Source organism: Drosophila ficusphila, unplaced genomic scaffold (assembly GCF_018152265.1).
Source record: "Drosophila ficusphila isolate 14025-0441.05 unplaced genomic scaffold, ASM1815226v1 contig_198, whole genome shotgun sequence".
Classification (NCBI taxonomy): domain Eukaryota; kingdom Metazoa; phylum Arthropoda; class Insecta; order Diptera; family Drosophilidae; genus Drosophila; species Drosophila ficusphila.
In genome coordinates, this window is record NW_025064092.1 from 8427728 (window position 1) to 8441240 (window position 13513).

The 13513-nt window shown below is 41.4% G+C and overlaps 1 protein-coding gene and 1 long non-coding RNA gene across 4 annotated transcripts in view; one reads left to right on the forward strand and one right to left on the reverse strand.

Moving 5' to 3' along the window:
- The window catches only part of LOC108095314, a 109753-nt gene that overhangs the window by 63958 nt on the left and 32282 nt on the right, over nucleotides 1-13513 (forward strand). For all 3 annotated transcript variants that reach the window (XR_006245313.1, XR_006245312.1, XR_006245314.1), the window contains one exon: nucleotides 3336-3428. This is a non-coding gene — a long non-coding RNA (uncharacterized LOC108095314). The remainder of the gene's footprint in view (nucleotides 1-3335; nucleotides 3429-13513) is intronic.
- Nucleotides 1896-2936, reverse strand: LOC108101765. Its single transcript, XM_017206230.2, has one exon. It carries the CDS (start codon nucleotides 2815-2817, stop codon nucleotides 2146-2148), a length of 672 nt encoding a protein of 223 aa, XP_017061719.1. The 5' UTR covers nucleotides 2818-2936; the 3' UTR covers nucleotides 1896-2145.

A 13513-nucleotide genomic window follows, 5' to 3' on the forward strand; every position in this document is an offset into this window, starting at 1 on the left:
GGCGACTCCTGTTCTGTTCCCGCTCTTCTGCCTGATTCGTTCTGAAAAACTCCGTCTATGGGGGACTCCGTCTTGCCAACCGCCAACCGCCAACCGCCAACCGCCTGTCGCCCCTCGCAGGTGTGCTGCTAAAATAGTTGACTAATTAATTTATAATGCAATTTCACTGCGTTCGACGCGCGGGACGATTGAGGCGGGCAGGCGGCGGATGATCGCTACCATTTGCAACATGGAAACCGTTTTAATACACACCACAACTAGCACCACTAGCACCACTGGCACCACTGACTCCGCTTGAACCACCAGCAGCAGCCGCCTAATCATTGTTTATGACATGGTTAGCCACTGGCTAACCATTTGGCTGCACAGGAAGAAAGATTAACTTAATTCAATTTGAATTGGACATGTTTTTACCCGTAGTCACAGGCTCTGATTATTGTTTAATCAGTTAATGTGAAAATCAGGAAGAATATATTTATATTTATTTAAATTAACTTACGAATATTATTTTGTGTGTGTGTGGAGAATCAGAAGTCAGGTCTGCTGCGCAATCTTTCTCCGCAGAATCTCAGGTTGTGTGGTCCTCTCCCTTCCCCCAGCATTTTCCCCAGCATTTCCCCACTTTTGCAAGGGAAATTTATGCAAATGGACGCACAGATCTTTCCAAAGCTTTGCGCAATTATCCCCGAGAATCAGAAAAGAGCTCACCTGCTCCGCTGCAGCATTTGGCATTTGATTGAACTCAAGTGTGCCAGATGCGTAATGAGTTGATGGGGCAAGGGATCCGTTTGTCAGGTGAAGGGGGCACTCGGAAAAGGGGTTCGGGGCAAGCGAACACGTGACAACTGCTGCGGTGCGGTCAATCGAAACTGAAAATCAATTGGAAATTCCTATGAATACCAGAAGAAAATTCAAAACAACCACCGAAAGCACCCGGCAAGTAGAAGGAAACCACTTGCGAGTGGGTGAAGCAATTCTTGGTTGTTTTTTTTTAGTTCTGTGACACAGTGAATTTTGGCTAAAGTGCAAAACATTGGCTTAACCTTTAATACGAAAAACCAGTTGGGAATTTCAAAAGCTAGCAACAAAACAAATATATTTGTCATAGTTATTAATACAACTAACACCACCTAAATGTGAATCATTTGTACCTTTAAGCGAGGTATCACTGTACCACGGACAACGGCATTTGGGCAACAAAACAACTATTGCTGAAACGCCAGATTCTGATTTCGATTCCGATTCTGATTCTCCTTAACCCCCGGGCCAATGCCCAAAATGCAAATAGCCGCCGCGGAGCGATCGAACTGGAGTAAGCGATATATCTGATATATCTGATTCCGATGCTCCGCATTCGGAACGCCGCGTTGACAATTTGGTCGATGGTCTCACCAAGGCTTTTCCTTGCAGTCCGGGGAAACCGCTACACCACGACGACTACAAACGACCGGATGAATGGACGGAGGATTGGACGGCGAGATTTGGATTTGGATGCGAGTGCAAGTATCACGGATCGCTGATTGCCGATCGCGAATTAGGTTTTGCAATGTGGATGGAAATTTGGCGAGTACGCACGCCAGGCAGCCGCAGGTGACCGTTCTTTGGATCGCCACTTGCAACGTGATGCAGGCACAAAAGCGGGGAAAACCTTTCAAGTGTTTGCTATTTGAGTGAAAATATATAGCCTAATCTTGGTAATCAATTCATCAAACTAATCAAAAAATCAATAAATATCAAATATGGAGAAAGGAAATCTAATCAACATTATGGAGATTCAGCAGCTTGGTAAAAACGTTTTTCCTGAGAATGTGGTGGCTCAAAAGAGGATGGAGCCAAGGCTCAGCCATGGGAATTCACCATTCTTCGCCCCTCCCCCCTCCAGTGAAAGCAAACAATGCGTTAATACTGTTTAATTTGTTTGCCATAAAATAAAAAATACCCAACAAGGGCCCCGCGGTTCGGAGGAGATGGCCAGGAGCAAGGCCAGCGATAAGTCCAGACCAAACCCGACCACCGATCCACCGATATGGATGTTTACCCAACCCTCCCTTTGGTTTTTAGCAATTTTCTTAATGCTCTCGTTACATATATATATATCGATACTATATATATATATAGATCCCCTCTGGCTTAACCGATCAATCTTTATGGCAGCTCGCATAAAAGTTTACGACTTATTGGCAGGAGAATCAGCGGCGGCAGGAGGAGGAGGAGCGCGAGGGGCGGCCGACAGCCGGGGATGTGGCGGTGGCCCCGACTGTCCCCGAAGGTGTAGTGGATGACGCCGCGCCGGGTGCGGAGGACATCGTCCAGGAAGCGCTGTTTCATATTGTTCTCGGAGAGGCACTCCTGCATGAGGTCGTCCGGCAGCTGGATGTGAAACGGGAAGCAGAACATGTGGGCGTCCTCCAGCCTGATCGTTTCGTTTGCGTTGTCGTCCAGGCAGAAGAAGGTCCGCATATCGCCCATCTGGAAGCGGGCGCAGTTCTGCAACGCGGAATCCTTCATCACAACCATCACGTGATCCAGTGTTTTGGGCATGTACAGTGCGAACGGTTCGCCCGTCTTGACGAACGTGTCGCGGTACTTGGTGAAGGCCATCAGGGGATAGGTGCCGCCGCACTTTCGCTCGAGGACCTGCTCCTCCTGCAGCAGATACGTGCACCTCTCGGGCATCCTGTGATGGTGGCCTTCCAGGTTATCCCAGTGATGCTCGGAAAGTGCCTGGACACTGCTGGAATTGATCAGGAGCAGCAGCAGCAGCAGCAGTTGCAAAAAATGGATCTGGATCTGAATGTGAATCCCGGCCAGCTCCATCCACTCCCCACGCACACGAACTCTCCTCTATCTCTATCGCGATCCCAAGTCTGCAGTTGGTGGTCGTCGGTGGTCCGTCAGTGTCGCCGATGCCGATTCCGATCCCGATCCCGATCCTAATCCCGATCCAATCTGCCAGTGTCGATCTCTGTGCGTCAGTGTGTCTCGAGATCGATTCATTTCGAACTGCGGCGACAGCAAAGTAATTACTCCCGCCCAGACAGCTGGCTATAGGTTTGCTGGGGTCGCATGACTCACACATTCCGTGTCGTGACTTTGGACTCGGCGGGATCCAAAGCCGGCAAAACAAACGGAGGTTCTAACAGTTCCCTGCCCCCCAATTGTTTGCCAATTAAAACATGGGGATCTTGTCAAAGAGAGAGTCGATTAAAAGGGGGAAAAGGGAACTTACACTTTATAATACAAATTTATAGAAAAGGGATTATTAGCATATATACTTTCTAGTTGATTTGATAGTCCCATTAAATTGATTAAGAATTTATTTATTATTTATGCAGGATCTGAAGATGCTTTAACTTCGGCTGAAAACGGAATTGTACCACCAATAGTTCTGAAGTAATTAACAGGGAGGGATACTCCAAAATAACGAGGTAAGCACTTAAGAAAACCCATACAATATACTTTTTTTTTTAATTCCATAAACATTAATTTACTTTTATCGAAAGAGCCATGCTAATAGAATATTCACATTAGTTTCAAAGACGCAACTTCATAGATCACCCCCATTGGGATTATTCATTTCGCACTGGCGCTGATTTGCTTGCGATTTAATTGATTCAATTACGAGCTGGCATTATTTCAATTAGGTGAAATGGAGAGGGGTGATCGGAGATCGGAGATCGGGGGAACTTGACATGACACGTTGGATTCGAGTCGAGTTGAGCTATCATCGATAATTATGATGAGTGCGATCCGATCGGATCGATCGGTTCTGATTTGCCTGCATAGCTTTGGGTGATTAATGCAACGGCAGTCGGCTGACGACCAACTGTTTGGCTTCCTTCAATCGCCGATTGAGTGATTGACTGATTGACTTTTCCGGAAGAAAACACTCGGCAGACTGTGATTGCATAATCCGTTCGAATGCAGCAATGCTTTTTACTTGATTGATTTTTAGTCGGATTAAAAAATAATTAATTGATAACGCAAAGCATGCGAAGTCTTCTACTAATCTTTTGTTCTATTTCAACTTTCAACAAGCTTCAAAGCTGATCATGAATCTTTAATACCATCGATAGATAGGTTATCCGAGAAGATAAAGCTGCTAATTTTGTATAATATATTGTATTTTGAGTTGGAGTCTTTAATCCCAAGTTTGTAGCCCCCTGCAGTCCTTGTCTCATAATCGCTGAACAAAGTTATCGAATTCTTTATCCAGTTTTTGGGGCTATTCTGGTGGATATATCACCTCTTGATTTATCTGGCAAATCAATTTCGTTCTCGCCTCGCCTTCTCCCCCGTTGAGATTCGTGTGCGCCCTAAAAGAATCCCCATTTAATTATATGATTTCTGTCCCCCTGTTGCGGAGAATTGGGGGGCCTTTAATTTAATATTGTATTTAAAGCGCTGATTTAACGGCATTCTGTCTGCCCGAATCGTTCGGTTTTGTGTTTTGTTTTTTCGGCTTGCTTGATTTCTGTGATGAAAATATGAATTTATTGATTTTGTCATTAATGGGATTTCCTTTCAGTCCAGCAGGTGGCAATTGTCATGCTGCCAGTGTTGTCAACATACGCTCCACTGATTTATGGTTTGGGCTCTTCTCGCCGAGTTTTTTCTTTCGAATTTTATATATAGTCGTACATATAGTCGGAAGTTGGCACACCATTTGCGGCAAGTGCTGTCGTTCTCCATATTAATCGATGGGCGACAAAGTCTGATACTTCCGTCGCCGCCCTCTCCCTTCCTTTTTGAAATTGTGTCACAGAGAATCGGAGAATCCAAAATGTAGAATCGGAAGCAGAAAAAGGCGTTCAATATGCGCACATTGTGCCGGATTTTCTGATTTTCTGATTGCAGGGTTTTGTTCAGGTTAGTACAGTATTCCTAGAACCGTGCAAGTTTCACTTAAAAATAATTATGAACAACGTCGAAAAGACATCAAAGAGTTCTTTCATATCCTTATAACCTTATAATTATAACCTTATAATTATAACCTTATAATTATAACCTTATAATTATAACCTTATAATTATAACCTTATTAATTGTAAACTTATCGTAATCAGCCACAATCAACACACACAGAAATAAACTCTTGATATAAATGGATAGGTATATAAAATACATCATATTTTATTTTGTTTTTAGGGTATTGCAATATTCGCTATGAAGCTGCAATATCTTTGCGCACATTTCATTTTCCTCGTGTACCTTAAGCCGTTTTTCTTCGCTAGTTGTTTTCAATTTGGGATTCCATCAGTTTATGGTTTATTGCACTTGATATTGCCCTTTGTTTTACTTAATTTTTTCTGCCCATATCTTAATGAATTCGATATGAGGATATATATGCTTTTTGCTCATGACGAAGACGACCTTCCAATTGCCAATGGATCGAAGTTCGTTGGCCAGTTAGCTGCCGGCGATTTTCGTGTTTATTTTTTTCGTAAACTTTTTGGATTGTTTGGTTTTGAATTTGGTTGCTTTTTTTTGTTTTTGCCGCGTTGATTGGTGGCTGGGAGAACCGTTAAACTTTTGCCCCTTGCCTTGACACCTGACACTTGACACATGACACCTGACACAGGCGACGACAGCGCCGCGGCTACACTAGAAAAAAATTGCCCTGGGCGCCTCGAAATTGGACATTGGATATTGGGAATGGGGATTCTTGCTTCATTAATCGCTCGCAATTAAGCGCCACTTTATTTCCAACTTCACACTTTGTTGGTGGCTGCCTTTTTTTGTGTTTTTTTTTTCTGTTTTTTTTTATTTATTTACTTTCGCAGCTTCCCCTTTCCCTATTTTCTTCAGGTTTTCGGTTTCGAATGCATTCAATCAACGCAATTGATTGATGTTTCGCTCGCTTGTGTTGTTCGCTTGGCACGTGTTGGGCTTTTTGTCAGGGTTTCACATTCCGAACTGCTAACGGATATGGAAAGCCTATTCAGAGGCATCTCCAGTTGGCTAAGATTAATTGGAAGAGAAAGATGCGAGAAGCTGAGTAGAATAAATCCTACAAAATTGGACCAAATCTGGTGAATTAAAAAGGTTAATGATTAAAAGCTGTGATCAAACATTGCATTAATGAAATATTAACCCGGCTCAATGAAAAGATTTGGGCAACCCTATTTCACCTTTGGAGGGTAACTCCACATAATGCTCGTATATAAGCTATAAAAACCCATTAATTCCAAGAAAAGTATCATTAAAAGTAAAACCCAGTCAGCTTGGCATAACTTAATTGAAAGAATCATTTTCAATTGCCGGAAGACGGATCCGATCTTCACCACAGATGACTGACTTAACAGCAACCACCTATGTGTGTAGCGATATATATATGAGTTTATCTTTATATGGCAACGATTGTGTGTATATATGTATCTGGGCAAGGCGCACTCTAATCTGGTTCTGCGCACTGAGCGCATTAATTATGCGTTCCAAAGCGATGTCTGGAGTATATATATATACAAAGATAGGTTCTTTTTTGGTTTGCTGCTCATCATCATCCTTCTCTATGAAATTCTTGGCACGAGTTGGTTAATTAATTTAATTAATGTTTTACCAAAGAGACGTCGGCGCTGCCGAAGCGTCGACTTTGACGCCGCCCCTTACTATTTTCCTCTCCCCCACCCCGAATTTTCCACACCGCTCTTCGCTGTTGATTCTAACGGTAGCTAGAATATTAAAACCGAAAAAAATCTACTTAAATACCACACACAGAGCGAGAAAGAAGGCAATAAAAAGGCATGCACTTATAGAAATATTGATGATATTTCACCCTGTCGAATAACTATGTAGATTGTCATGCAACAATTCTTAGTTAACTATTTGTTATTATTATTATATAATATATTATATTAATTTTAATTATTATTATTATTATTATTAATTTTATAGCTATATAATACCTAAATAATTTCGAAGTAAATATAAACTACTGAAATATAATTTCTTTCCCGTTTGCAGAGAGAAAATGAGATGCATTAATTTAAGATATTTAGATGTGTTTTTCTTTATGGTCATTCCTCATGCTTACTTTTCTACGCTTCTTTAGTCCTAAAAAAAAAAAATCGTTTTCATCAAAAATTATTTAAATTTCATTTCGTTTTCAATAATTCCAGCTCTTCTCGGTTTTTATTTTCAATTAGACCCAGGTTTTATATCAACGACGGCCATAAAATTCCTTATCATTTAGCTGCTGCCCCGTGCGTCTCTAATGAAAATTTATGAAACCCACCTCCAACGAGCTTGGTTTTGTTGAATTCCGATATTTGGTTTTCAGTCAACACATCAATGGCATTTTAAAATTGTCCACCGATTCTTATCGGCGGTTCGGGGGAAGAAAGTTTCGTCTGTCATGAGATTCCCACTCGTAAAAATTGCAATTTGTTGTTCCCAAAACCGAAACTAAATTCCGATAATAAGCTGTAAAGTTTTCAATGCTTCTGGAATGTGATGGGCTATAAATCTGGTTTTAGTTTTGTTTGATATATATCATACTAAAGAATTTAATAGGTTATATAGCTAATTAACTACTATCTTTTTATTTGTCAGGTTTAAAGTGTGTGTTAGTATTTGTCTGCGGTTGCAGAAGGCCAATGGCAACACCGTTTTTATTTCACAAGAAATATTTATTATTTAGTATTAGTGTAACTAATACAGTGATTTTAATACATTTTTATGCAGTTATAATTTAGGGAGTTTTCGAAGCCCTTTTATTGGATATTCTTAGCTTTGCGCGGTTCTCCCTCTACTGTTGCTGTCGCGTTTAAAGTTGTTGTTGTTGTTGTTGTGGTTGCTCCTGCTCCAGCTTCTTGTTCTTCCTTTTCTTCGGCGTCTGCAGTTTTATTGATTTATGCGAATGCGGCAATCATCAAAGAGAGATTCAAAGCATGACTGCAACTACTAAAACGACCACAACTACTACAACAACAATTTAACCGGCAACCGTGGGTTGTAAAACCCAAATGTGCAAGCAAAAAATACCAGCCTGTCTGGTGGTCAAGCCTTGAAAAAATTAAAAAATGCAACTACAAATTAATGCATTGTGATTTGCACCATGTTAAAACCTTAAAATATTATATTTTCATATTTTTAGTTTCCAAACTACATATATTGGCAATGCTATAATTTCGGAATGAACTTCTATATTGACCATAGCTGTACATGCGAATAGTGGCTTGTGTTCTACGGCAATCGGAGAATATCAATTTTCCTCAATTCCGAAATTATAGCATATAAATGCCTTTTGGGCAGGCAGAGTTGCAAATATGAGGCTAACGTCGCGTATACGTAATATTATGAAGAGTGGGACGACAAAGACGACATTCATACTATGGAATACTATGATTTCTACAGTCAAACGAAAAAAAAATATGAAGAGGCAGTGGCAGTGGAAAAATAGTCGGAATCGGATTCAGAAGCAGTATGAACGCAAATTCACCGCTACAGAGCATTGACACTGAGCCTAACATCATTATCATTATCAGGAGTGTAGTGGGTAGGGGGTAGGGGGAACTATATAGACGGATGACTGCCAGCAGTCATCACACATGAGCCGAGCGACTATTGACAGCCGCACTTAACAAGAGCTTTGCCAGAATTTATCTTTCAAGCATCATAAATCATGCAGCAGCTACGAAAATCAACCGAACGCGGCAGGTGGAAAAGTCTGAAAATATATAGGACTAGTAAGTACCCTACTTTCAAAGGGAACAGGCACACTGAAGGGTATTATCCTTAAGCTGAGACTTAACTTAATAGTAACCATAAAATATTTATACATTTTTGGGTATAATTATGGGTAAGATCTCCGTATACTAGAGAGTGAACTTACTTTCCAACCGTCATGTGATCGTTATGGTATCCTTAAATGCGATATTAAAGATTGTTTATAATTTAGTAGTCTTCACCATACCATATATTCCCTTACTGTTCAGGGCATAAGCCAAGCTCGAATTATCTAATATTCTTCTAAGTAGCTATTACTGCAAGGGCAGAGCACTTGCCATGCTCATTGCCTCCCGACCATATATATATATAGTATATATATACACAATATTGTATGGCAATAATTAAAGCATAGAACTGGGTGCTTCTCATCTTCTTCCTCAACGTAATCATCATCAGCAGCTGCCTCTTCTTCTTCTTGATTGTTTTGATCGTCGTTTGCGTTTTTTGACTGATTAAGAAAAAAAATGGAAATGCAGCCAAGCGTCGGAAAATGTGGCTGATAAAAACAAAAAGCACACACATACAAACGCAACAAAATTTTGTGTGCAGTCAATGAAAAGCCAATGAATTTATTAACTTTTGGATAGCTTTATTAAGGCCACACCGATATATATTTTCAATTGAATTTCCCATTCTTGGTTGAGCTTTGCGAGAAACTTAAGAATCTAGAGGGCCATCCCGCGGTCACATTTGTCCATCGTCCATTACTCATTCAATGTGAATTGCTGTATTGCCTCATAATTTGATGCAACAAAAGGCAGACAAAGTGGTATACCCCAGTGAAGCCCACTGGAACCCATCTCGTATATAGTATAGCATCGGTGTGTAAATATGTACGACTGTCGTCTAATCATAATTCAGGGGCTTATCGCAGTGCTGGGCATCTCCAGTTTCGTTTCGTTCCGTTTCGTTTCGATTCGTTTCGTTGGGATTCAAAAGATGATGATGATGATGATTAGGTTGCCTGATGGTCATGATGATGATGCTCCTGCTGCGGGAACTTACCCCATCCCACATCGCTTTCGAGATCTTTGGCGCTCCATAGTTGCATTTGTTGGCTGTCGTCGACCGTAAACTTGCGACAAAATGTCGCGTGCTCTAAACTGCAGTTATGTAACTTTACTATGCCTGACAACTTGCTGGCAACTCGCTCATAAAACCATGAGCTTTATCACAATGAAGGAGCAAGGCCGCACCCCCAGTTCAATTTCCCCCCTGGGATCCATCGATCGTTCTCCTGTTCCCCGCTCTGTTCGATCGTTAATTCTCGATTGACAAATTATTGGCCAAATTGTTTACTCTTTGCTCTGCTTCCGCCTCTGGCGAGGCTTCACTGTGCAAAAAAAATCCATACCGCAATTTAGGAGAAAATCTGGAAGCTGATTGATATAGCAATCCATTCCGTTTAAGTAGTAATATCAGTTCTAAAACCTGAACACTCTTGATGAATTTGCATTTACTTGAAATGTTTATTTATCTATAGAATTTATTTGCAGTGTTCGATGGGAGAGCTGAAGCAATTAAAAACAATTTTCCCCCAGTGAAGTGTGCAGCTCACAACAAAATGATTGAAAAGCGACGACACCTGATAATAAACGTTGCCACATGCTAAACTCAAATTCAGGCCAGTGGCGTTGGGCAAAAGGGAGGGGAAAGGGGGATCAATCTGCCTGACATGCTGGCGTGGGTGTTAAATTACTGGGGCCAGGGGCGAACTGCAGCAATCTCCGCCTGACAGACGGGATTCAAATTCAGGTCCCGACTCCTCCATGTCCGGCGCTCCAATCTCCAGATAGATGGCTTCGCCTGGCGCGCGTCAATGTCATCCGCATTACGCCCGCGGTTGTTGAACAAAAAAAAAAAAAAACAAAAACAACCAGGAAAAAAATGCAGAAGGAAAAAAAAACACAAAACAGCTAAACACCCATGTATCCCACCTGGAGTAAAAAAAACAACCCAGAGCGAGGGTTTCGTTTGGTGTAGGCCATTTGTTGAGATTGCTGTTCCAAGTTGTTGGCATCAGTGTTCCTCATGTGGCTCAAGTTGCTCTCCCCAACCAAACTAAAATAGTTTGCTGGCACTTGGAATACCCTATAAACGTTACCCATTAATCATTTTGTGATATAAATGTATCAGCAAAGTAAACCCCCTATTAAGCATCTCTCGATTAGCGTAGTTATTTACATAGTGTAAAAGGCAACCTGTTCGTTCATACCCCCCATTCAGCCATTCAGAGTATCTGAAGGAGTTAATAATTGTTATTCACCGCACTTGTGGGCCGCGGTGGGCGTGGCAGTTGCCATGGCTTTGACACTTTGCGGTTAATTGCATGTGGAGCGGCCATGGCGGCCTTAGATTGCTTCAATTCGTCTCGTTTCACGTGGCGTATACGTAATGTGGGGAATTTGGCGACTCTGGTCTGCCAACTGGTGGCATCGCATCTCCATAGAGACGATCATTAAGGCCCGGCCACATAATTTGACCAAATGCAGCCAGATAGCCACATAGCCAGCTACCCAGATAGCCAGCTAACAGCGAGCGCACTGAGAAAACAAGTCGAACTGAAAACTCGAACTGAAAGACAAAGTCAAAGTCAAAGTCAATAAAAATTCTAGAGTCGGCAAAGATGAGAGAAGACGACGGGGTGATCAGTGAGAAAAAAGCGCAGCAAATAAATGCAGGCAAACTTCGATCGCGAAAGATCGAAGCGACCAAAGCCAGCTAAATTAGTTGTCATGGGAATTTATTGTGCTCAAGTGTGAGACGACGAAGAGCCGGGTCCCCAAGAAGCCCCCAAGCTCCCAAACCCCAAGAATCGGGAATCCGGAGAATCGCAGAGTTGCAGAGTCGCAGTGTTGCAGAATCGAGGAATCGAGGAGAGTGCTGTGCCGGTGGTAACCCTAATGTGCCCACATGCATCCATCCCAAAGATCATGCGCATGATTAGCTGGCAAAAAAAATAAACGCCAAGCCAAATGAAAAGAACACAGAATGGCAGAGCTTTCGGTTCTCAGCGTAGAGATGGTCACAATTTTTCCTGAGGTCAAATCGAAATATGTTCAGCACAATTGAAAGATCATAAAATGGATTAAAAGGAAGAGGAGTGTTTATACTTACCTCTTTGTGACTTAACCAACATTTCAATTATGTTCTGAGTGTTTTAATATTTAATGTACGCTTAAATCTACCAATTTGCCATCTCTCATATCCGTGTCGCCGTGTAAACGTGTCCAAGTGAATGTGTGGCCGTCGGAGCGTAAATTGTTTGAGTTGCCAATTTGTATTAAAGTTGAATTATGCAAATAATGCCGAGACTTCGCGATGAACTCGCAACTCCCAGTCAATTTTTAGCCGCAGTCTGTTGGCTTCTTCTTCAATCTTCAAGCGGAGAGGCCTCTTGTGCAGCTTTTTCTCCTAACTGTCAACTGTCACACGAACACTTAAAAAAGAGGTAAAACAAAAAAAAAAAACACACAAAAAAACGAGAAGAGTCTGCGAAATTTGTTTAGTGGCAAACATCATTTGTCTCAGGGCATCTCTTCTGGCAGCTCTGTCTTAATCTACTGTTGTCGTCGCCAGCGTCGTAATCTATTATTAAAATGCCATTAGAGCGGTGCAGTCTACCCTCTCACCTGACCCACCTCACCCATCCACACATCCACCTCTCAACCCCTCCACCTCTCCGAAGACTCCTCTTTGGCTCCAGGTGGCAGCTGTCGTCCGTCGTCCGTCGCCACGGCCAACGGCAAATGTAATTATTGATGAAAACATATTTCAATAGATTCCCCAAATATCTGCCTTCAAAGCCTCAACAGCGTTGTATACTCTTTTTCAGGGGTACGCAACCTTTTTGGGAGCTTTAGTACCATAGATAACAGCTATTAGAAATGACAGAAAAAAATAAAAAAAAATTTCTCTTTTAAAATTCTATAAAATAGTATTCACTTTTTTTTAAAAAATGGAAAAATTAACTAGGATGCATAATTGTTTATAACCAAGAAATGAAACTCGTTTTTCGTTTTTTTCTAGATGTTTTTTTAATCAAAAATAACAAATCTTATAAAAATAATGTTTGTTTTTTTTTTAATTCTCGCTGAAAGAGTACTTTAGCCTCGTCTACCCAAAAGCTCCCAATTCCCGTGGGCCTTTGGTAAATGTTGTCAAATTTGGCGCGAGCAAATCGCACGCGTGTCCTCGGGGCGAAAGCCGGCGACTCGGATTGTTGGTTTTGCGGTGTGGAAATTAATTAGGGGTAAGTTTGAGAGCAGAGAGCAGAGACCTTTGCATAATCAAGCTGCGAACCTGGCCAAGTGCCAGAAATAGGTAAAAGCTTAACCCATTAACTGCAATTAAGCCGCCAGTATTGGGGGTCTCTGGCAATTAACAGTTCATTAGCTAAAGTTTTTGGCAAATATTTTAACTTTGTCGCCGATCGGCGTTAAGTTGTGTGTTCGAGGGGTAAAATTGTGCCCCGGGACAAATTTGTGTGTTTAAGCGGCAGAAAATCGTTATAGGCGCTGACAGAAAAAAAAAAAAACTGACGAGAGCCGTTATATAAAATTTAGTACCCCTCTGGCTTTTCAGGAACTTCTGTTAAAAAAAAAAATAGGAGATCTTACTTTAAATCTATTTTTTTAACCTGGATTTTTGAACAATTGTTTCGCTACTCTGAAATCAATTTATGTTTATTTTGTTGCTGTTTTTTTAGCTTTCAACATTTTCATATATCTTCTTAAGCGTGTGAATTTCAGTTTATGGGCAGATCTTCAATTGGTTTTGGCAAA